Raw genomic sequence first — 25,459 nt, forward strand, 5'->3', positions numbered from 1 at the left:
ATGTGCCCCACCCAGTTGTGGGTGATGACTCTGATGAGATATTCCCATGGAGGCATGGCCCCACCCGTTCAGGGTGGGCCTTGATCAGTGGAGCCATATAAATGAGCTGACTCAAAGAGAAGGAACTCAGTGCAGCTGTGAGTGACATTTTGAAGAGGAGCAAGCTTGCTAGAGAGGAACGTCCTGGGAGAAAGCCATTTTGAAACCAGAACTTTGGAGCAGACGCCAGCCAAGTGCCTTCCCAGCTAACAGAGGTTTTCCGGATGCCATTGGCCATCCTCCAGTGAAGGTACCCGATTACTGATGTGTTACCTTGGACACTTTATGGCCTTAAGACTGTAACTGTGTAGCCAAATAAACCCCCTTTTTACAAAAGCCAATCCGTCTCTGGTGTTTTGCATTCTGCAGCATTAGCAAACTAGAACACTTCCCAACACTTACAAAAGACATAAATATGCAAATCAAAGAAGCCCAACATACTCCAAATAGAATAAATTCTAATAGACCTACTCTAAGACACATATTAATCAAACTGTCAAATGTCAAAGAGAAGGAGAGAATCCTGAAAGGAGCAAGAAAAAAGCAAATCACCACATACAAGGGAAGCCACATAAGACCAAGCACTGACTATTCATCAGGCACCATGGAGGTGAGAAGGCAGTTGTACAATTTGTTTAAGATTCTGAAAGAGAAAAATTGCCAGCCAAGAATTCTTTATCCAGCAAAGCTGTCCTTTAAGAGTGAGGGAGAGGAGAACCTAAGATGGCCGCTAGGTGAGACAGGGCAAAAAAAACACCTCTGTGAAAAACACTAGATAAAAACCAGAAAGTGACCCAGAACACCACTGCCAGTGATGCACCAGCTGGACAAGGTCTGCTAAATCCACAGGGAACATGCATTTGGTGAAACCAGGAGCCTGCATTCTGAAACGAGTGAGTGAGTTGGCTGAAAGTCCCGCAGCCATGCTGCAGTGTGGGGAAATCGTGGGCCGGCATTTGGAGACGGACTAGTTCTTTAAAAAAAAAAAAGCCCAGGAGTGGCCGCAGATACGACAGGGAGAGCCGCACAGTGAAGCACGGCGGGAGCAGGCTGGGCTAACACCTTTGTGTCTGGCATGGAGGATATCCCTTCCCACACCCACTGCTGATTGTCTCGAGTCCAGAGGAGCAGAGGGGAGCCAAAAGGAGAAGAAAACCGCATTCCTTGCAGCCATCTCCCTAGCGGGCAGGGGATGCTCCTGCCCAGGGCCAGACCCAAAGCCCAGAGCCGCACCAAGAAACCCAGTATGACAGGAAATCTTACCCGCAGCACTACACACGAGCCACAATATTGACCATGGACAGTGGCCTTTAATACACCCATGGCTGATTGTCCCGGAGCTGGGAGGGCAGAGCTGTGCAAAAAGGGGGAAGTTAATGTATCCTATTCAACCGTCTTTGAAGCAGGCTGGGAGCCCCCCTGCACAGCCCAGCAACCCAGGGCTTCCCTGGTGGGCCGGTGCTCACTAGTGATGTGGTGCAGACCTCCCTCAGCAGAGGTCCTGGAAGAGCACAGCTGGGAAAGGGGAACCGCTCGGAAATCCCAGGGACCCTATGTGAATACCAAGGACTTGTGGGTCAGGGCAGAGACAATTGGTGGAAAGACTGAAATGAAGGCTTAGGCTCTTGCAACAGCCTTAAATCTCCAGGAACACCTGGGAGGTTTGATTATTAAAGCTGCCCTGCCTGCCTAACCACCCAGACACACGCCCCACATTCAGGGCAGACAGCACCAGCAACACACCAAAACTTGGTGCACCAATTGGAACCCACAAGAATCAGACCCCCACAAACCACAAAGACAAAGTGGGGGAGAACTGACTTGAGGGGAATAGGTGGCTCACGGACACCATGTGCTGGTTAGTTAGAGAAAGTGTATGCCACCAAGCTGCAGTCCTGTCAAATTAGGGATCAAGTAAAGCAAATGCCAAGAGGCCGAAAACAACAGAAAATCTTACAGCATATGATAAAACCAGACGATATGGAGAACCCAAACCAAAACACCCAGATCAAAAGATCAGAAGACACACAGTACTTGGAACAATTAAGAATTACAGGCAGGCAACAAGAGCATGGCTCAGGATATAAAGGACATGAAGAAGAGCATGGCACAGGATATAAAGGACACAAAGAAGACCCTAGAAGAGCATAAAGAAGAAATTGCAAGATAAATAAAAAAATAGAAGATCTTATGGAAATAAAAGAAACTGTTGGCCAAATTAAAAAGACTCTGGATACTCATAATACAAGATTAGAGGAAGCTTAACAACATCTCGACCTCCTCGAGGACCACAGAACAGAAAATGAAAGAACAAAAGAAAGAATGGGGAAAAAATCAAAAAAATCGAAATGGATCTCAGGAATGTGATAGATAAAATAAAACGTCTGTGCCAGTCTTAATGTATTATGTCCCCCAAATGCCATTATCTTTGATGTAATCTTGTGTGGGCAGAGATGTAATCTTGTGTTGATTAGATTGTAATTCTTTAAGTGTTTCTGTGGAGATGCACCCCACCCAGCTGTGGGTGATGACTCTGATTAGATAATTTCCATGGAGGCCTGGCCCCACCATTCAGGGTGGGCCTTGATCAGTGGAGCCATATAAGTGAGCTGACAAACAGAAGGAACTCAGTGCAGCTGTGAGTGACATTTTGAAGAGGAGCTACAGCCAAGAGGGACACTTTGAAGAAAGCACAGTAGCTGCAGATGAGAGACAGTTTGAAGATGGCCATTGAAAGCAGACTCTTGCTCTGGAGAAGCTGAGAGAGGACAAATATCCCAAGTGCAACTAAGAGTGACATTTTTGAGGAACTGCAGCCTAAAGAGGAATGTCCTGGGAGAAAGCCATTTTGAAACCAGAACTTTGGAGCAGACTCCAGCCATGTGCCTTCCCAGCTAACAGAGGTTTTCTGGACACCATTGGCCATCCTCCAGTGAAGGTACCCGATTGTTGATAACTCTCCTTGGAAACTTTGTGGCCTTAAGACTGTAACTTTGTAACCACATAAACCCCCTTTATAAAAGCCAATCCATTTGTGATGTTTTGCATTCTGGCAGCATTAGCAAACTAGGACAACATCCAAATTTAAGACTCATTGGTGTCCCAGAAGGGGAAGAGAAGGGTAAAGGTCTAGAAAAAGTATTCAAAGAAATTGTTGGGGAAAACTTCCCAAACCTTCTACACAATATAAATACACAAAGCATAAATGCCCAGCGAACTCCAAATGGAATAAATCCAAATAAACCCACTCCAAGACATATTCTGATCAAACTGTCAAATACTGAAGAAGAGGAGCAAGTTCTGAAAGCAGCAAGAGAAAAGCAATTTACCACATACAAAGGAAACAACATAAGACTAAGTAGTGACTACTCAGCGGCCACCATGGAGGCAAGAAGGCAGTGGCATGACATATTTAAAACTCTGAGAGAGAAAAATTTCCAACCAAGAATACTTTTTCCAGCAAAACTCTCCTTCAAATTTGAGGGAGAGCTTAAGTTTTTCACAGACAAACAAATGCTGAGAGGTTTTGCTAATAAAAGACCTGCCCTACTTCAGATACTAAAGGGAGCCCTACTGACAGAGAAAAAAGCTGAGGGACTTCACCACCAGTAGATCAGTCCTATAAGAAATGCTAAAGGGAGTTGAGCAGGCTAAAAGGAAGGGACACTAAACAGTTGACTGAAACTACATGAAGAAATAAAGGGTACCACTAAAGATCACATGGTAAATATAAATACCAATACTACTGTATTTTTGATTTGTAACTCCACTGTTTACTTCCTACAGGATCTAAAATACATAAACTGTAATGATAAATCAGTGGTTTTGGAGTCAATGTAAAATATGTAATTTTTGACAAGAACTACATAAAGGTGGGGGAATGAGGGGAGTATAAGAACATAGATTATGTGTCATATTGAAGTTAAGTTGGTATCAAAGAAAAACAGGGTTGTTATAGATTTAAGATGTTAAATTCAAGCCCCATGGTAAACACAAAGAAAGTATGAGAGAATATGACCATAGAGATGAAAAGTAGAGTAGGGGTTCCGAGAAGTGGGGGAAGGGACAATGGGGAGTTAAGAAATGAGTGTAGGGTTTCTGTTTGGGTTGAAGGGAAACTTCTAGAAAGGGATGGTTGGAAGGTGATAGCATTGCAACATTCTAAATGTGCTTAATCCCACTAATGGAATGCTAGGGAGGGGATGGAATGGGAAGATTTAGGCTGTATATATGTTTCCACAATTGAAAAAAAAAAAAAAAACAGTCTAAATAGATGACAATTAAATGCCAAGGATGATCCTGGATGGGATCTGAGGATGGAGGAGAGGAGGCTCATAGGGACACAGATGGGGCTTAAGGGGAAAAAAAAAAAAAAAGGAAATACAGAATGTAAGCTTTGTATCAAGGTTGAATTTCTTGAACTTCTTAGCTGCATTTAATAGGACTGCATAAAAGAATGTTCTTGTTCATGGGAAATGTATATGTGAATTATATTGTTTTTTCAAGGAAAAAAAATGTAAGGGAGAGTTTAAAATATTCACAGATAAACAAAACTGATAGAATTTGTTAACAAGAGACCTGCCCTGCAAGAAAAACTAAAGGGGAACCAGAAAAAAAATGACAGGAGAGAGACTTGAAGGAGAGCATAGAAATGATGATTATCAGTAAGGGTAACTAAAAGGATAAAAAGAGAGAAAACTACTAGATCTGATAAATAAAAACCAAAAGATAAAATAGTCAAAGTAAGGACAGTTTTTACAGTAATAATGTTGAATTTTAGTGGATTAAACTCCCAGTCAAAAGGCACAGGTTGGCAGAATGGATTAAAAAGTATCCATCTATATGCGGTATACAAGAGACTCATTTTAGACCCAAAAATACAAATAGGTTGAAAGTAAATGAATGGGAAAAGATATTCCATGCAAGCAATAACCAAAAGAAAAAAAGCTGGGAAGTGAAACTAATATCAGAAAAATAGCTTTTAAATGCAAAAAAAAAAAAAAAGAGACAAAAGAGGACAATAAAAGGGGCAATTCACCAACAAGATATAACAATCATAAATGTTAGTGCACCCAATCAGGGTGCTCTGAAGTACATGAGACAAACACTGGCAAATCTGAAGAGAGTAACAGACATCCCCTCAACAATAGTAGGAGACTTCAACACACTATACTCTTCGATAGATAGAACATCTAAACAGAGGATCAATAAGGAAATAGAGAACGATAATAATATGATAAAAGAATTAGACCTAACAGATGTACATAGATCAAAACAGCAAGGTATACATTCTTCACCCCAAAACAGCAGAATATACATTCTTCTCAAGTGCTCATGGAACATTCTTCAGGATAGACCATAAGCTGGTACACAGAACAGGTCTTAATAAATTTTAAAAGACTGACATTATACCAGAGCACTTCCCCTGATCATAATGGAATGAAGTTGAAATCAGTAACCACTGGAGAACTGGAAATTTCACAGATAAAAGGAGGTTAAACAACATTCTCTCAAATAATCAGTGGGTCAAAGAAGAAATTGCAAGAGAAATCAGTAAATATCTCGAGACAAATGAAAACGAGAATACAACATATCAAAACTTGTGGAATGCAGTGAAGGGGTGCTAGGAGGGAAATTTATAACACTGAATGCATACATTAAAAAGGAAGAAAGAGCTCAAACAAAAGATCTAATTGAAAAACTAAAGAAACTAGAGAAAGAACAGCAAACTACTCCCATAGCCAGCAGAAGGAAAGAAATAACAAAGACTAAAGCAGAAATAAATGAAATGGAGAAGAAGAAAACAATAGAAAGATAAATAAAACCAAAAGTTGGTTCTTTGAAAAGATCAATGAAATTGACAAACCCTTAGCTAGACTGACAAAATCAAAAAGAGAGAAGGTGCAAATAAATAAAATCAGAGATGAGAGGGGGGTCGTTACCATGGACCCTGAAGAAATAAAAAAGATCATAAGGGGATACTCTGAACAACTATATGCCAACCAAGTAGACAACTTAGATGAAATGGACGATTTCTTAGAAACCCACAAACAACCTATACTGACTCAAGAAGAAATAGAAGACCTCAGCAAACCAATCACTAGTAGAGATTAAATCATTTATCAAAAACCTTATTATTCTGTACAGATTAATATGATACCCCAATGCATCCCAGAGTACTTTGGGCAGGAAATAATAAAGTATTTGCAAAGTCCCCTTGAGGAACTGGGGGGAAATGTGGAAATATTAAACTTCCTCACTTGGGAAATTCCTGATATTCCCACAAGCATTAGGGAATCCCAATTTAATAAGTCAAGCCCCCAAAGAACCTCTTTTGTTGCTCAGATGTGGCCTATTTCTCTAAGCCAACTCTGCAAATAAATTCTCTACCTCCTCCCCTCCCCCATATGGGACATGACTCCCAGGGGTGTAAGTCTCCCTGGCAATGGCAATGAGGGACAACAAGACTCCCAGGGATGAGCCTGGCCCTGGCATCATGGGATTGAGATTGCCGTGGTGACTAAAAGGGGGAAAAGAAATAAAACAAAATAAAGCTTCAGTGGCTGAGAGATCTCATATAGAGTTGAGAGGTCAATCTAGAGGTTATTCTTGCACATTATATAGATATTCCTTTTTAGTTTCTAGTGTATTAGCATAGCTAGAAGGAAATACCTGAATCTGTTAAATGCTAATCCAGAAGACATGATTCTTGATGATAATTGTGTAGCTATATAGTACACTATATTGTGTGACCATGTGATAGTGAAAACCTAGTGACTGACACTCCCTGTAACCAGTGTATAGGCAGATAAGTAATCAAATAATGATAAAAAATATATAAATAATAGAGGGAGTAAGGGGGATGGGATGGTTTGGGTGTTCTTTTTTATTCCTTTTTAATTTTTTATACTTTTTTCCCTTTATTTTGGAGTAATGAAAATGTTTGAAAATTGATTGTGGTGATGAATGCACAACTATACAATGATACTGAGTCACTGATTGTATACTTTGGATGGATTATATGGTATGTGTGTATATCTCAATAAATTTGCATTAAATCAGTTGGGAAAAAAAAATTTTAACTCCCTACAAAGAAAAGCCTAGGAGTAGATGGCTTCAAAGGTGAATTTTACCAAGCATTCCAAGAAGAATTAATACCATTCCTGCTCAAACTCTTCCAAAAAATTGAAGAAGAGGGAACACTACCCAATAGATTCTAGGAAGCCAATATCACCCTAACACCAAAGCCTGATAAAGATACACAAGAAAGGACAACTACAGACCAATCTTTCTAATGAATATAGATGCAAAAATTCTCAAAAAAATACTTACAGATCTAATCCAATGGCATATTAAAAGAATTATACACCACAACCAAGTGAGTGTGATTCCAGGTATGCAAGGGTGGTTCAACACAAGAAAATCAATTAATGTTACACAACACATTAACAAATTGAAGGGAAAAAAGCCATATGATCATCTTAATTGACACAGAAAAGGCATTCCACAAAATTCAGCTTCATTTCTTGATAAAAACAAGGTAGGAATCAAAGGAAACTTCCTCAACATGATAAAAACCCCATATGAAAAACCCACAGCTAACACCGTACTCAACAGAGGGAGTCTGAAAGTCTTCCCTCTAAGAAGATTGGGAACAAGAGAAGGATGCCCACTGTCACCACTGTTATTCAACATTGTGCTAGCAGTTCTAGCTAGAGCAATTAGGCAAGAAAAAGAAATAAAAGACATTCAGATCATAAAGTAAAAAGTGAAACCCTCATTGTTTGCAGATGACATGATCCTATATTTGGAAAATCCTGAAGAAACTATGACAAAGCTACTTGAGCTAATAAACAAATTCATCAAAGTGGTGGAATATAAGGTCAACACGCAAAAATCAGTAGTGTTGCAAGTAAAAATGGTGGATCCAGATCGGGAGACCCCTCCCCCCACAGCCTGAGCTGCAAAGCCTTGTGGTGCCAGAGAGAAGTTTTCTCCCAGCAAGTATATATAGCTCAGCTGAGCTCCAACTGGGGTTTTAATTAGAGTGTGTGAACTGCTCACTACAAGGTACGAATCCCCAACAAGCAGACAGAGGCTTTGGGTGATGACTGATCTTGGAGAGCCGGAGGGTCACCTCAGACTAGCTCTGAAGGGGACTCTCTGTTCCTTTTTTGACTCAGTGAAGAAAGCCTCAGCCATTTTCAGTTCCCAGTTCTGTTACCCACACAAGGGTATAGCACAGGCAGAGAGAGACCATTGAAATGCTAATGACCTCTGCGAAGGGGGTATATTTTCTCTAAGAGGAAAGGGGTGGGGCCCAGCTCCACTACCTTCCTTTCATTCAGAACTTGGGGAAAAAGAGCCACACCTCCTTACACCAGTCAAGAATTATAGGCTAACAGGCACCACCTGCTGGGCAGAAAAGCACAGTGACCAGAGGCATCAGAGGGTGTACCAATTTTCTAAGACACACCCTCAGGGAAACCGGATACTGAATATTTCTTCCTTCTGGGACCTTAGCTCATTCTGGTCTGGGGAGGACTGATTGGGGTAACCAAGGAAACCATGCCTAGACAACAGTAAACTACAACCTACACGAAGAAAAATGAGGTTATGGCCCGGTCAGGGGAACAAACTTGCACTTCAACTGTGATGCAGGAGTTGAAACAACTAATAATAAGTCAATTCAAAAAGTTTAGGGAAGATATGGCGAAAGAGCTGAACCATATAATGAAAACACAGGACATACATAGGTAGAAGTTGAAAGTTCAAAAAACCAACTGGTGAAATCTATGGAAATGAAAGGCACAACACAAGAGATGAAAGACACAATGGAAACATACAACAGCAGATATCAAGAGGCAGAAGAAAACACTCAGGAACTGGAGAACAAGGTACCTGAAAGCCTACACACAAAAGAACAGATAGAGAAAAGAATGGAAAAGGTCTCCAGGACCTTAAAGACAAAACGAAAAAGCAAGAATTTACATGTCATTGGTGTCTCAGAAGGAGAAGAGAAGGGAAAAGGGGCAGAAGCAATAATAGAGGAAATAATGAAAATTTCTCATCTCTTATGAAAGACATAAAATTACAGATCCAAGAAGCGCAGCGTACCCCAAACAGAATAGATCTGAATAGACCTACGCCAAGACACTTAATAATCAGATCATCAAACATCAAAGATAAAGAGAGAATCCTGAAAGCAGCAAGAGAGAAGCAATCTATCACATACAAAGGAAGCTTGATAAGACTATGTGTCGATATCTCAATAGAAACCATGGAGGCAAGAAGGAAATGGGGTGGTATATTTAAGAAACTGGAAGAGAAAACCACCAACCAAGAATCTTATATCCGGCAAAACTATCCTTCAGATATGAGAGAAAGCTTAAAATATTCTCTGACAAACAGACAATGACAGAGTTTGTGAACAAGATACCTGCTCTACAGGAAACACTAAAGGAAGCACTGCAAACAGAAAGGAAAAGACAGAGTGAGAGGTTTGGAAAACAATTTGGGGAGATAGTAGCACAGCAATGTAAGTATACTGAACAAAGATGACTGTGAATATGGTTGAAAGAGGAAGGCTGGGATCATGTGGGACACCAGAACAAAAGACGAACGACAGAGACTGGGACTGTGTAACTCAGGGAAACCTAGGGTGCTCAACGATGTAATAAAAGGTACAAATATGTTTTTACATGAAGTAGGACAAATGAATGTCAACATTGGAAGGTATTAAAAATAGGGTGGGATTGGGGGGAAAATGCAATCAATGCAAACTAGAGGCTAGAATTAACAGTAACATTGTATTATGCTTCCTTTAATGTAACAAAAGCAATATACCAAAGCTAAATGCATATGGGGGGGTGGGGAATAGGGGAAGGGTATGGGACTCCTAGCATTGGTGATGTTGTCTGACTCTTTATTCTACTTTAGGTTAATGCTATCTTTCGTTTTGTCACTTTCCAGCTATCAAGTTTTTCTGTTTGTTTGTTTGTTTTTCTCTCTTTCTCTTGCCTTTTTCTTTTGCCTCTCTGCCTTCTTTCACTCGTCCTCTGTCTTTGTGGAAGAAATGTCCTTATGTAGAGAGTGGCGATGGTGCTCAATACATAAATATGTGACTATACGGGGAACCACTGATTGTTTACTTAGGACAGAATATGTAATGTTTGAACAAAACCATCTTACAAGAAACGGGTTGATGAAGAAAACTTGAGGGCACTATATTGAGTGAAATAAGACAGACACATAAAGGCAAATTTTGCAGGGTCTCACTGATATGAACTAATTATAATATGTAAACTCATAGACATGAAATATAAGTTACGAGGATACAGAATGAGGCTAAAGAATGGGGAGCGGTTGCTTACTATGAGCAGAATGTTCAACTAGGGTGAACTTAAATATTTGGAAATGGACAGGGGTAATGGTAGCATGTAATGAGAATAACTAACAGTGCTAAAAGGTGTGTGAATGTGGTGGAAAGGGTAAGCTCAGAGACACGCATGTCACCAGAAGGAAAGTTGGAGGTTAAAAGATGGGAATGTATAAAACAGTGAATCTTGTGGTGGACAGTGTCCATGATTCACTATACAAATATTAGAAATCTCTGTCATGAACTAGAACAAATGTATGTCACTGTAACTAGAGGTTAATAATAGGCATATAGGGAAAAAATATATACCTGTTGCAAACTATATACTACAGTTCGTAGTATTTTAACATTCTTTCATCAACAGTAACAAATGTACTATACCAAAACTATGAATCAATAATGGAGGGGAGGGCATGGTTAGGGGTATGGGAGGATCTGAGTTTCCTTTTTTTTGTCATTATTTCTTTTCTGGAGTAGTGAAAGTGTTCTAAAAATTGAAAAAAAAATAATTGTGTTGATGGATGCACAGCTGTATGGTGGTGCCGTGGGCAATTGATTGTTCACTTTGGATCTTTGGATGGTTGTATGTTATCTGAACAATCTTAGTAAAAAAATATATATATATATAAAATATATATATATATATATATATATATATATATATAAATAGATTGGGGTGGTGAATGCACAACTATATGATGGTACTGTGGACAGTTGATTGTACACCATGGATGATTGTATGACATATGAATATATCTCAATAAAACTGAATTTTAAAAAAAGATGCAAAAAAAAAAAAAATCAGTAGTGTTTCTATACACTAGTAATGAGCTGTCCAAGGAGGTAATTAAGAAAAAAATTCCATTTACAATAGCAACTAAAAAGTAAAGTATCTAGGAATAAATTTAACAAAGGATATAAATGACCTATACACAGAAATCTATAAAATATTGCTAAAAGAAATCAAAGAAGACCTAAATAAGTGGAAACACATTCCATGTTCATGGTTAGGAAGTCTTAATGTCATTAAGATATCAATTCTACCCAAATTGATCTTCAGATTCAATGCAATAACAATCAAAATTCCATCAACTCACTGTGTAGGATTGGAAAAGTTATCAAATTTATTTGGAAGGGAACAGGGCCTCAAATAGCCAAAAACATCTTGAAAAAGAAGAACGAAGTAGGGGGACTCATACTTCTTTAATTTAAAGCTTAGTATAAAGCCACAGTGGTCAAAACAACATGGTACTGGCATAAAGGTAGACATATTGACCAATGGAATCTAATTGAGAGTTCAGAAATAGACCCTCAGATCTATGATCAATTGGTTTTTGACAAGGCCCCCCAAACCCACTAAACTGGGACAGAATAATCTTTTCAATAAATTGTATTGGGAGAACTGGATATCCGTATCCAAAGGAACAAAGAGGACACCTACCTCATACCCTATATGAAATTTAACTCAAAGTGGATCAAAGACCTAAATATAAGAACCAGTACCGTAGAACTCCTAGAAGAAGATATAAGGAAACTTCTTCAAGACCTAGTGATAGGATGTAGCTTCTTAGACCTTATACCCAAAGCATAAGCAACAAAAGAAAAAATAGATAAATGGAAACTCCTCAAGATCAAATACTTCTGTGCTTCAAAGGATTTTGTCAGAAGGGTTAAAGTGCAGCCAACTCAGTGAGAGGAAATATTTGGAAACCATGTAACTGATAAGGGTTTGATATCCAGAATATATAAAATTCTACAACTCAACAATAAAAGACAATCAAATTTAAAAATTGGCAAAAGACAAGAATAGACATTTCTCGAAAGAGAAAAAACAAATGGTTAAAAAGCACATGAAAAGATGCTTATCTTCACTAGCTGTTAGGGAAATGCAAATCAAACCACAATGAGTTATCATCTCACACCTATTAGAATGGCCACTATTAAACAAACAGGAACTACAAATGTTGGAAAGGATGTGGAGAAATAGGAACGCATTCACTGCTGGTGGCAATGTAAAATAGTACAGCCACTGTGGAAGATAAGGTTTGGCAGTTCCTCAAACAGCTAAATGATGAGTTGCCCTACGACCCAGCAATTCCGCTACTCAATATATACCCAGAAGATCTGAAAGCAGGAACACAAACAGGCATTTTCACACTGATGTTCACAGCAGCATTATTCACAATTGCCAAAAGATGGAAACAATCCAACTGTCCATCAGCTGATGAATGGATAAATGAAATGTGGTATAAATGTATGATGGAGTATTACTCAGCAGTAAAGAAGGAATGAAATCCTGAAGCACACGACAACATGGATGAAATCTGAGGACATTATGTTGAGTGAAATAAGTCAGACACAAAAGGACAAATATATGATTTCACGAGTATGAACTAACAAGAATATGTGAATTCACGGTCATAAAATTTAGAATAGAGGTTACCAAGAGCTAAAAGGAGGCCAGAGAATGGAGAGTGGTTGCCTAATATGTACAGAATTTTTGATGAGGTTGAACGTAAAAGTTTGGAAATGGATAGAGGTGACAGTAGCTCGTTATTAGGGTTATAAGTTATAGTGCTGAATTATAGGTGAATATGGTTGAAAGGGGTTGTTTAGAGTCATGTATGTCACCAGAAGGAAAGCTAGAGGTTAAAACATGGGAATTTGTAACACAGTGAACATTGTGGTGGATGATGTTTATGAATAACATTACAAATATAAATAAGTTATTTCATGAACTAGCCAAATGTATGACACTTATACATAGAGTTAATAATAAAGTGGTATATGAAAAAAAGTACCTATTGCAAATTACAGACTATAGTTAACAGTAATATCTTAATATTCTTTCATCAACAGTACATCAACCAATACTAGAGGTCAATAATAGAGGGGATAAGGGGTATGGGATGTTTTGGGATTTCTTTTTTTATGTCTATTTTTCTTTTTGAAATAATGAAAATGTTCTAAAATTGATTATAATAATTGCACAACTAGGTGATGATATTGTGAGAAATTGATTGTATACTTTGGATGGATTATATACTAGGTGAATATAGCTCAATAAAATTTGCAGTTTTAAAAAAATGCAAGCACAATTGTTATCAAAAAAGTGTTACAGCATACTAATTGGAAAACTGTAGTCTGGTTCATCCTGCTGCCTAATATTTTTTCATTTCAGAAGATATTTTAAGGTAGAACCCGTAACTATCTTCAGGCTTCTAAATGATGAAATCTTTGTTCAGGCAGTATTAACGTAGATAATAATATTCTTGCTCGTATTAGGCAGAGAAAAAGTGTAAAGAAATTCTGCAACTTCAATATTTTCTAAAACTGGGTGAATATATTCGGTTTAGGAATATTTAAAAACATACAAGACCTAGCATTTCTTTTGTTTTGAGTACATTGAGTTTATGTGTTAAATCTAAATTCTCTGTGTTCTCTTCAAAGCATTCAATTTTTCATAAATTAAAAGCTAGTGTGAATTGAATCCAATTGTCAAAATAAAAAATAAGTTATATACTACTGTTTCCTATCTGAAATGTTATCTAACCATCCAAGTTATTTTTTATAAGAATTTTTCTTCCCAATTTTTGGCATTTTTCTTAGGTATTTTGTGACTAGAATGTATTTAATAAGAAGCTAAGTAATTAAGCCTGTGAAACAATATGACCCATTTTGAGCAGTCGGCATTTAAGAAAAGCTTCAAAACCAAACTTCAGGTTGGAGAGAGCAGGGACCTCTTAGACATTCTTCTTGTGAAGGAGAGAAGGAAGAGGGTTTGGTGAAACATCCTTACTCCTAAACTGTCAGAAGATTTAGATATACATGAAAACATGATGTCACTCTTTTTCCTCCCTTTATATCATTGATATATTAAGAGGAAAAGAGGTATGTAAATTGAATTTTGCCAAGTCAAATACTTATGTGTAATGCACTTTGGGAGCTCCTCTAAAGCTTACTGTGTGGAGAGGACATGGAGGCCCGGGTTCTTACCCTCCTACTTGCCAGCTTTTGTGCTGGTCACTTCACCTGGAAGAGCACATGTCTTTATTCTGAAAAGCAGGATTGCTTTACAGAGTACTTTGAAAATGAGTGGTGACCACTGGACCATTTTTAAAACAAAAGGCAATCCATCAATGTAAAACAACATAAGAGAATTGTTCATATTTCCCAGAGCTAATAATCATGCCTTAATTTATGTTTTAAAAGTTAAACTTCTTAAGTTGTTTTAAAGAAGAGAGATAAATGACCATGTTAGAGAGTGGCACTTAGGCCAAGTTTCCATCTTGTTGTTGTGGTTTGGTTTGGGGGATTTTTTTCTTTGGCTGTTAAGAGCCCAAGACTGTGTACCAGTGCAACCACCTTCTCAATCTCCAATGTCAGTCATGTGTGCGGGAGTGTATGCAGAAGAAGGGATTGAATCTTACAGAGAAAATAAACAGTTGTCTCTGTATATGTGTTTGATGCTGCCACCTGTGAATTAGTACCCTTCAACAGTTGTGTTCACATTTATGTTCTCATCTCATTATATAGAGCAGTGGCTGTGAACACTGCAACAGGCTAATGAGTTTTTAAACTTGGCAGAATGATAGAAAGAGTACTTTTGTTATCAGAAGTGCCTAAAATTCTTAGTGTAGATTTGAGGATGGACATGTAAACAGTGGCAGACGTGACTGATTTGCTGATTGCTGGAGGCTTATGATAAGCTTGTATTTTATTTATATGTAAACATTAATTAAAACCATATGAGGCTGAATTAGTGCTTTATATTCTCTACATATCTACTTTTTTGTTGCTATATTACAAGTTATTGTGAATCACAGGAAATAGATTTTTTTATAAATAATAGATTATTAATGTGTCTATTTTTATTAATAGACACATTAATAGTCTCCAGATATCCTCTATTTCTCATATCCCATCTGAGTCAAATGAAATAAAATCCTTGTTTATCCTGCTTATAAATAAATTGCCAACAATCATTTTTAAAACTTTGCTTTCTAGCCTTCCAGACATTTTTCTGTGTTTGTGTACACAGATGTGAGTGGTAAATGAGCACTTAATTGGGGTAACAGGCCTTTCTTTGAAATTGGTATAACAGGTTTTTTTTTACTCCCTATGAACAAGCACACTAAAATTTTCTTTTGTGGTTTCAGGTGGACTGAGCTGTGTCCAATGATTGAGGCTAGGAAGAATCATGGACTGGTATTTGTAAAAGACAAGATATTTGCTGTGGGTGGTCAGAATGGTTTAGGTATGTGATCTTAATTCACTGCTCAAGTTTCCCAGTGAGTCTACTGATATTTCCCTATCTCAAATTACTACAGCATTTCTTAAAACCTAGAGATAAGCATTTACCATAAACATCATTATACCTATTTTTATTGTTTCTGGGAACTAACATATTTTATGGAACATTGCAGGACTTGTAACATTCCTGTCCATAAAATGTCAGTAATGGCCACCAGTCATTGTGACAATCTCAGATGGTTCCTACACTTTTCCAGACACCCACTTGGGGAATGGTATCACACAGGATTAAGAACTATTGAACAATAGAATCACTTGAACTTATGCCTCTAAAATTTTTTTAAAAACAAATTTTAGGACTTATATCCAGGTTCTGAATGGCAAAGTTTCCTAAACATTTTTCAACATTGCATTAAAATATCAATTGTGGTAACATATATAAAATATAAAATTGGCCACTTTAACCATTTTTAAATGTGCAATCCTACATGACTTTTTTAAATGAATAAATTTACGTTTTTATTGTTTCAAATAATGATGTGCTTAAGAACCTTAAATAATTGTCTTAAATATTGGGGACTGTGGATTGAATTTAGAGATAATCCACAAATTTCATTTTAGTCAGTACTTTTAAACATTACTTAAGCATAACAAAGAAATAACTTCTCTTCTCCTGTTACATCCTTTGCTATTTTCAATAAACGCTGAACAATAAATGGTAGAAGGAAAGGAAAAAGGACATTTGAATAATTATAATCAAAGTTAATCAAAGGGAAATCCACTGATTGGTTTACCTTTTGATTTTCCAAAACAATAGAACATTTTTTATTTTGTAGATTAAATTGCAATATTTATATTCTAAAGCAAAAAATAATAAATTAAGTTTCTATTGTGCTAAAATAAGAATAATCAAATGTTAATTAATTGTAGAATTTAGGTAGTAGATATGTGGGCATTTATTGTAAAATTATTATTTTTCTAAGTGTTTGAAATTTTTCATAATAAAGTGTTGGGAAAATATTACTTTGAGAGCTTAGAATTGTTCATATAGTTTTTCATGTTGCTCATGTTGTTTTATTCTCTTGAAGGTGGCCTGGACAATGTAGAATATTATGATATTAAATTAAATGAATGGAAGATGGTCTCACCAATGCCGTGGAAGGGTGTGACAGTGAAGTGTGCAGCAGTTGGTTCTATAGTTTATGTACTGGCTGGTTTTCAAGGTGTGGGTCGTTTAGGACACATTCTTGAATATAATACTGAAACAGACAAATGGATCGCCAACTCCAAAGTCCGTGCTTTTCCAGTAACAAGTTGTTTAATTTGTGTTGTTGATACCTGTGGAGCAAATGAAGAGACCCTTGAAACATGAAAGAGTGAACGTCAAGACTCATCAGAGACTCAAAACTATGGCCACCAGTGCTTTGTTCCAAGATTTTGGTTACAGAGTTTGGGGTTTAATGTTTTGTTTTTTGTTTTTTTGGTTTTTTTTTTTTGGTTTTTTTTTTTTTAAAGAAAGTTTCAAGTAAAGTAAGATCTCTATAAAATAGTTATTTCTTTTATATGGATTTCCTGACTTAATTAGAAGATCATATTTTAGCTGGATATATAGCCAGGAACATATCTAGCAAGAAAACTTGAAAAATTATAAGCATATGGTGAAAATATGAATTCTTGAATGAGTTTCACATGTATAAGTATGATTTTGGCAGACTGGGTGATTGGCTCATCAGTGAAGCGGCCTCATCTTATTTCTAGTTTCTATTTTCATACATCATAGATGGGCTGTGTAGTTCGATCTGTTTCTTCTCAGTCAGTAACTAAGGAGTACTATAAATTACTAGCCACAACAGGCAACTTTGATGGAGCAGCTTTGTCTCACATAATGTTTCTTGTCTTCATCTGCTTCTTTATCAAATGTGTTTCATTTTAAAAGTAAACCCAGAGTGAGTAAAGGCACACACACACACACTCTCATAAGACGTCATAAACAGATTTTGGGAATTTTAAATGTGCCCAACTCCTCAGGAAATATATTCAATCCAGTTAAATTTATTCTGACTTTTTAACACACAATACAAGCTTAGTACCCATCATTAATTTATTTCACTGTTTTACCCAGTGGTTAAAAAGGATTGTTCCTCTTCAGTCCTCACCATTAAATAAAATTAAATCCTAGTAAGAAGACAAAACTATTTACAATAAATTTCTAGATCACTAGAATAGTACTGATAGTTGTACCACGGTGTCTTTGTTGACTTTGAAATTATTAAAGATTCCAAAAGATACATGATCTTTTTTTCCCTCAGCAGGAGACATCAGCGATACATTCAACCGAGTGATCTCTAAAAGTTTTGTAAAAATTTCAGTTTTAAAACCAGATGTTCATTGCTTTTATGTGGTCAATAAATCTTTTACAAACCCAGCTACTCATTTCTTTCCTGGTAATGTTTTGCCCTTTACACTATCTATTAAATGAGCCATGTAAAGCTGTCATCATCAATGTTTTGTCTATTAATATTAATATTAAATATTTTTAACTTAAAATAGACTGCCCTATTTTATGCATCTTCATTTTAAATGTGTTAATAGTTGTTTTTAAAATTTGTGAAGCAGTGTTTCTATTTTAATTTTTATTGTGTTCTTATAAATAATAGTCTTGATTCCTAAAACTTTTTACATAAAAAAGGAATTAGAAAAGCATGATGGGTTTAATTATATATATGCAGGATTTTTTATGTATATAACAGCTTTACCAAGCTATAATTCACATACCATACAATTCACCCTTCTAATATGTACCATTCACTGTTTATTAGTATATTCATAGAGTTGTGAAACCATCATATCAATTCTAAAACATTTTTCTTACCCCAAAAAGAAACCCTGTACCCAGAAGCAGTCGTCCCCATTTCCTTCCAGTACCCCACCCATCCCTGCCCTAGGCAACCACTAGTCAGTCTACTTTCTGCCTCTATAGATTTGCCTCTTCAGGGCATTTTTATGGTTTTGAATTGTGTATTCCACTGAAAATTTTTGCTAGTTTAGTTTTTTGGAAGGCAGAATATCCTTTTACCATATTATCACAATATTATTATATGGTTATATCACTTAATTTAGTAATATAATCTTGCATGTGGAATACCATCACTGTTTGAGATATTTTTAAATATACTAGCAAAGTGTATCAACTGATTAGAACATTGGGAAGTATGTAGATAGGTTGATGTAGGTTATCATTAGTGTCTGTTGTCTGCCTTAGAAATATTGTACAAAATAGTGCCAGAATAATGAATAAAAGACGGTCTATCGACAAGTACTTGTTTTTTATTTCCATTTTCCCAATAACACCTATCCTGTAAAGTGCTTTGCCTTTTTTTCTCAGATTTTTTTATTAGAGAAGTTGTGGGTTTATAGAACAATCATGAATAAAATATAGGATTCCCATACACCACCCCACCACCAACACCTGATATGGTGTGGAACATTTGTTACAACTGATGATAGCACTTTTTTATAATTGCATTATTATTTTTAACAGTAATTACCTTTGTTACAACTGATGAAGGATTATTAAAATAGTAGTATTAACTATTGTCCATAGTTTAGTTTAACTGTATTTTCCCCATATACCACCATATTATTAACACCATATATTATTGTCATACATTTGTTATAATTCATGAAAGAACATTCTTGGACTTGTACTATTAACAATAGTCTATCATCCACAATAAGGTCACTGTTATACAGTCCTATGTTTTAGCATTTAATTTTTATTCTGGTAACATATACAACCCTAAGTTTCCACCTTTAACCACATTCACCTATATAATTCAGTGCTGTTAATTACATTCACAGTTATGTGCTACCATCACCACTATACATTTCTAACTCTTTACAATCAGCCTAAATAGAAATTCTGTACAAACTAAGCATCAACTCCCCATTCTCTTACCCCAATCTATCTGCTGGTAACCTATATTCTAGATTCTAACTTGATGAGTTTGTTTATTCTAATTAGTTTGTGCCGGTGAGATCATTCTTTATTTTTTTAGAGAACAAGTCTTCTCATTTTTGAAAGAGTTAGGTTTTGTTTGTTTTTACAATGATGTTAACTCCTCTTTTTAAATCTTAAAATCTTGTTTCATAGTGACACATGACTCTATTTTTAAAATGTTCAAACCTGACAACTTTTTACATTTCACCTTTCCCAAATCAAAAACTAAATGACGTCTTCTTGATTTCAAACTATCTTTGGGATTTCCCAGAGGGCCCCTGGAAAATCACAAAGGATTTGTTCTTTCATCTTGTAAAAAGAGAGGTGCTAGAAATAGTTTTATTTGATATTTTGTGAGTTGCATGGGAAGTGTTGTCAAAATACAAAGATTTTCTAACCTTCCACTGATTAAATTTGTATAAGTAAAATGTTAATAGAAATATTTCAGAAATGATGTAAAGTTCCTAGAAATTTGACTATGTCCTGACTGTCCATGAACAATGTTGCTTTTATATTACTAACTAGAAATTTGACTATGTCCTGACTGTCCATGAACAATGTTGCTTTTATATTACTAACTATGACACAGTGATATATAACCAAAATATTTTAAAGGACCAAGTTAAGGTATTTTGTGATATCAGTAAGATTCAAAAATTTCAGTGGACAGTCCTATTTTCTGACCTGGGTTCTTGATTTAATGGAATATGGGGACAAGTATGCTTTGGATTTATGCTTTTAATTGTGATTATCAGTCTGTTTTATTTCTTCTTGTACAAACTGTGTTTCAAGAATCTGTTCAAACTCCTTGTCATCCTCAAGACAGATTAGTTGCTCTTAAAGTAGCTTATCAAAAGAAAAATGAGATTAAAAATGGGATAGTCTCTAGTGGACTGAGACTAAAAATAAAAATAATAGATCCCCTGACTCAGAGCAAGTGCTGTACTTATAATTCAATCAGTTGAGTAAGTAACCCTACTCCAATGGTCTTAAATGTAATTTAAGACCCCAACCAACTGAACCTCATTGCATCAAGAAAGAAAAAAAGAAAAGGAACAGATATGTAAAAGAACATGAGTCGGGAGGCGGGACAAGATGGCAGACTGGTGAGCTGTATGTTTTAGTTACTCCTCCAGGAAAGTAGGTAGAAAGCCAGGAACTGCGTGGACTGGACACCACAGAGCAATCTGACTTTGGGCATACTTCATACAACACTCATGAAAACGTGGAACTGCTGAGATCAGCGAAATCTGTAACTTTTTGCGGCCAGGGGACCCGTGCCCCTCCCTGCCAGGCTCAGTCCCGTGGGAGGAGAGGCTGTCAGCTCCAGGAAGGAGAAGGGAGAACTGCAGTGGCTGCTCTTATAGGAAACTCATTCTACTGATCCAGACTCCAACCATAGATAGACTGAGACCAGACACCAGAGAATCTGAGAGCAGCCAGCCCAGCAGAGAGGAGACAGGCATAGAAAAAAAAAAAACAACACGAAAAACTCCAAAATAAAAGCAGAGGACTTTTGGAGTTCTAGTGAACACAGAAAGGGGAAGGGTGGAGCTCAGGCCCTAAGGCGCATATGCAAATCCCGAAGAAAAGCTGATCTCTCTGCCCTGTGGACCTTTCCCTAATGGCCCTGGTTGCTTTGTCTCTTAGCATTTCAATAACCCATTAGATCTCTGAGGAGGGCCCTTTTTTTTTTTTTTTTTTTTTAATCCTTTTTTCTTTTTCTAAAACAATTACTCTAAGAAGCCCAATACAGAAAGCTTCAAAGGCTTTCAATTTGGGCACATCAAGTCAAGAGCAGAACTAAGAGAGCTCTGAGACAAAAGGCAATAATTCAGTGGCTGAGAAAATTCACTAAACACCACAACTTCCCAAGAAAAGGGGGGTGTCCGCTCACAGCCACCATCCTGGTGGACAGGAAACACTCCTGCCCATCGCCAGCCCCATAGCCCAGAGCTGCCCCAGACAACCCAGTGTGACAGAAGTGCTTCAAATAACAGGCACACACCACAAAACTGGCGTGGACATTAGCCTTCCCTGCAACCTCAGCTGATTCTCCCAGAGTTGGGAAGGTGGAGCAGTGTGAATTAACAAAGCCCCATTCAGCCATCATTTGACCAGACTGGGAGCCTCCCTACACAGCCCAGCAGCCCAGAACTGCCCTGGGGGGACGGCACTCACCTGTGACATAGCACAGTCATCCCTCAACAGAGGACCCAGGGTGCACAGCCTGGAAGAGGGGCCCACTTGCAAGTCTCAGGAGCCATACGCCAATACCAAGGACTTGTGGGTCAGTGGCAGAGACAAACTGTGGCAGGACTGAACTGAAGGATTAGACTATTGCAGCAGCTTTAAAACTCTAGGATCACCAGGGAGATTTGATTGTTAGGGCCACCCCCCCTCCCCGACTGCCCAGAAACACGCCCCACATACAGGGCAGGCAACACCAACTACACACGCAAGCTTGGTACACCAATTGGGCCCCACAAGACTCACTCCCCCACTCACCAAAAAGGCTAAGCAGGGGAGAACTGGCTTGTGGAGAACAGGTGGCTCGTGGACGCCACCTGCTGGTTAGTTAGAGAAAGTGTACTCCACGAAGCTGTAGATCTGATAAATTAGAGATAAGGACTTCAATAGGTCTACAAACCCTAAAAGAACCCTATCAAGTTCAGCAAATGCCACGAGGCCAAAAACAACAGAAAATTATAAAGCATATGAAAAAACCAGACGATATGGATAACCCAAGCCCAAGCACCCAAATCAAAAAACCAGAAGAGACACAGCACCTAGAGCAGCTACTCAAAGAACTAAAGATGAACAATGAGACCATAGTACGGGATATAAAGGAAATCAAGAAGACTCTAGAAGAGCATAAAGAAGACATTGCAAGACTAAATAAAAAAATGGATGATCTTATGGAAATTAAAGAAACTGTTGACCAAATTAAAAAGATTCTGGACACTCATAGTACAAGACTAGAGGAAGTTGAACAACGAATCAGTGACCTGGAAGATGACAGAATGGAAAATGAAAGCATAAAAGAAAGAATGGGGAAAAAAATTGAAAAAATAGAAATGGACCTCAGGGATATGATAGATAATATGAAACATCCAAATATAAGACTCATTGGTGGCCTTTCTCGCCATGGCTCCTAAGGGTGGCTCCAAGCAGCAGTCCGAGGAGGACCTGCTCTTGCAGGATTTCAGCCGCAACCTCTCGGCCAAGTCCTCCGCGCTTTTCTTCGGGAATGCCTTCATCGTGTCTGCCATCCCCATTTGGTTATATTGGCGAATATGGCATATGGATCTTATTCAGTCGGCTGTTCTGTATAGTGTGATGACCCTAGTAAGCACCTATTTGGTAGCCTTTGCATACAAGAATGTAAAATTTGTTCTCAAACACAAAGTAGCACAGAAGAGGGAGGATGCTGTTTCCAAAGAAGTAACTCGAAAACTTTCTGAAGCTGACAATCGAAAGATGTCTCGAAAGGAGAAAGATGAAAGAATCTTATGGAAGAAGAATGAAGTCGCTGATTATGAAGCTACAACATTTTCCATCTTTTATAACAACACTCTATTCCTGGTCTTGGTCATTGTTGCTTCCTTCTTTATATTGAAGAACTTCAACCCTACAGTGAACTATATTTTGTCCATAAGTGCTTCATCAGGACTCATCGCCCTCCTGTCTACTGGCTCCAAGTAGACCATGTCAGCTTTCCCCCTGACTTTGTATTTATGGGTGGCCTGTGGTATATGGAAAAGTAGCAGGATGGTCAGGGTGGGAGACACACCAGATGTTTTTGTAGCCTGGAATTCAAGGATTTAAAAAAAACCAACAAAATGTAATTCAGTATTTGTTTATTGGCTCTTTTTGACAGATTGTTGAAATTAAATGAACTGAAAGAGAAACGCAGAGTACTAGGACATTTATTAAAAGGCAAAAAGTGTCTTCAAATGTGTTATAGTCATAAAAAGAGAAAATAACTTGTTTCTTTGATCTTTCAGAGGTCACAGTAACCTTGGCTGAGCTGTTATTATTTATAATAGTAGCAAGAAGTTAATAACTGGTCCTCTGTGTTCCAAGCACAATATTATAACTTTTTTTGAACCAATATCAGAATGAGTCTTCTCCCCTGGGGTGTTGAACAGAAGCCTCATGTTTACAAGTTTCTGAATTTGTGATTTGAAATAACTCAATTAAATTTAAAAACATGGTTTCTCCAACTCAGGGATGAGAAATTTTAGAAAAGTTTTTTTGTTTTGTTTTGTTTTTTTTAAAAAAAGCAGCCAATGTAATACCTAAAAATAGTGCCCAAGCATATGGAAGTTGTCCTGTGGTCTTAAAGCACACACTGTTCGGCTATATGCCTTGGGCCCTGGGTGGCCAGGGAGGTCACCTTGACCCTGCCATGTTGGTTTGACCTGTAAGAGACCAGAATCATTGTTTTCTTTGACCATGGTCTCACACCACTGGAGGAATGTTAAGTAAGGGAGAGAACTTCTTTCCTAAATATTGATACGTAAAAAACCAAAGTAATTTTTGTAACCTTATTTCCAGAATTCTGAGAACTCTTGAAAGGAAGGAATAGTGGTTTTAGTGCTTGTCTGCATGTTTCCATTAGTACTTTCATAAATTTAACCATTTATCCCATAGATTCCCATCAGTTATGAACCAAATATTGGTTTCAGTCCAGCTGAGAGCAGGCTGTTGCATTTTTACCAGTGTGTGTACAGATATTTTCTGCATGTGGCCTGACTTGAAAAAGCTCACGAAGGTTTACTTTAACCTATATCATTTAAAAGGCTATGGAATCACAGGTTTCCTATTAGCTTGTGACCATATCCAGTAATTTCTGCAAGGCAATACCTCACAAAGAATAGCTTATTCCTAATCTTTAGTTTCCACTTCTAAATTTAAGATGAATGTTATAAATTACATTGGTTTTCTTATTTATATCTTTATAAAAAAGGTATTCATTAGGAGTTCATCTTCTAGTTCCATGACATTGGCTGTTTTGGTGGGCCATGTCAAAGGAGTTGGAAGTAAGACAGGTCAGGAGCCCATTTTCATAGGTGACCCAGATCATTGCAGTTGAAGATTATGTTTTATCATTGCTTCCAGAAGTTTGCAATTCTTTGCTTTTCTTTGATGCATGATTATCTGAGTGCCATCTCCAGGTATCATGGAATGAATGGGGAAGTCAGAAGAGATTAACTGTTAAGTACAGTTAGAGAAACTCCCAAGAGATTTATTTAATTTTTTAACTTTTCTTTTGATAAATAACTGGCCAGTAGTTCGACTGGTGGTATGGAGTTTGTGTATAAAATACATTTGCTTCCTTGACAGAATTATTATTTGACAAACCATCAGCGCCTACTATTTGTTACCAAATCTGGGCCATGTATCTTTTTGAAATTGCAGGGAAAAAAATTGCCACTAGATGGCAGTACCTGTACAGTTGGGGGGGGGGGGTCTCTCTGGTTCTTAGTATATAATACAGTGTAGCTGAGATGGGGTGGTTAAATGGGGATCTCACCCTAATATTCTTAATAGAATTTCTCTGGACTCAGTAAACTCAATAAATTTGTAGGAGAACAAATAAGCAAAATTTGTTTTCACTCCTGAATTTTTCTTTCAGTTCTTTTTGGTTTTAATCCTGATAATGGTTTCTGTCTTTCTCTTTGTTAAATAAATTTCTGTGCATAAGATTATAAGGCATAAATATACTCATGGTTCCACAGTTTTTATTAAGGATTTACTCTTCTAGTACTTTACTCTTGTGAACT

General features: G+C 37.4%; 2 protein-coding genes across 8 annotated transcripts in view; both read left to right on the forward strand.

The window, feature by feature from the left end:
* The window catches only part of KLHL7 (kelch like family member 7), a 115,406-nt gene extending 96,420 nt beyond the window's left edge, over positions 1-18,986 (forward strand). For all 7 annotated transcript variants that reach the window (XM_037836891.1, XM_037836890.1, XM_037836894.1 and 4 more), the window contains 2 exons: positions 15,577-15,674; positions 16,759-18,986. In XM_037836891.1, the coding sequence (XP_037692819.1) occupies positions 15,577-15,674; positions 16,759-17,042 (382 nt within the window). In that variant the 3' untranslated portion in view covers positions 17,043-18,986. The remainder of the gene's footprint in view (positions 1-15,576; positions 15,675-16,758) is intronic.
* A 3,826-nt stretch (positions 18,987-22,812) lies between these two features.
* On the forward strand, positions 22,813-23,577 carry LOC119534992 (translocon-associated protein subunit gamma). The gene has a single exon (XM_037837523.1). It carries the CDS (start codon positions 22,818-22,820, stop codon positions 23,373-23,375), a length of 558 nt encoding a protein of 185 aa, XP_037693451.1. The 5' UTR covers positions 22,813-22,817; the 3' UTR covers positions 23,376-23,577.
* The last annotated feature ends 1,882 nt before the right edge of the window (positions 23,578-25,459 follow it).

This window comes from Choloepus didactylus, chromosome 5, assembly GCF_015220235.1.
Source record: "Choloepus didactylus isolate mChoDid1 chromosome 5, mChoDid1.pri, whole genome shotgun sequence".
NCBI lineage: Eukaryota > Metazoa > Chordata > Mammalia > Pilosa > Megalonychidae > Choloepus > Choloepus didactylus.

Coding starts and splice junctions, on each gene's coding strand:
- LOC119534992 (XM_037837523.1), top strand. CDS start 22,818: ATGGCTCCTAAGGGTGGCTCCAAGCAGCAGTCCGAGGAGGACCTGCTC.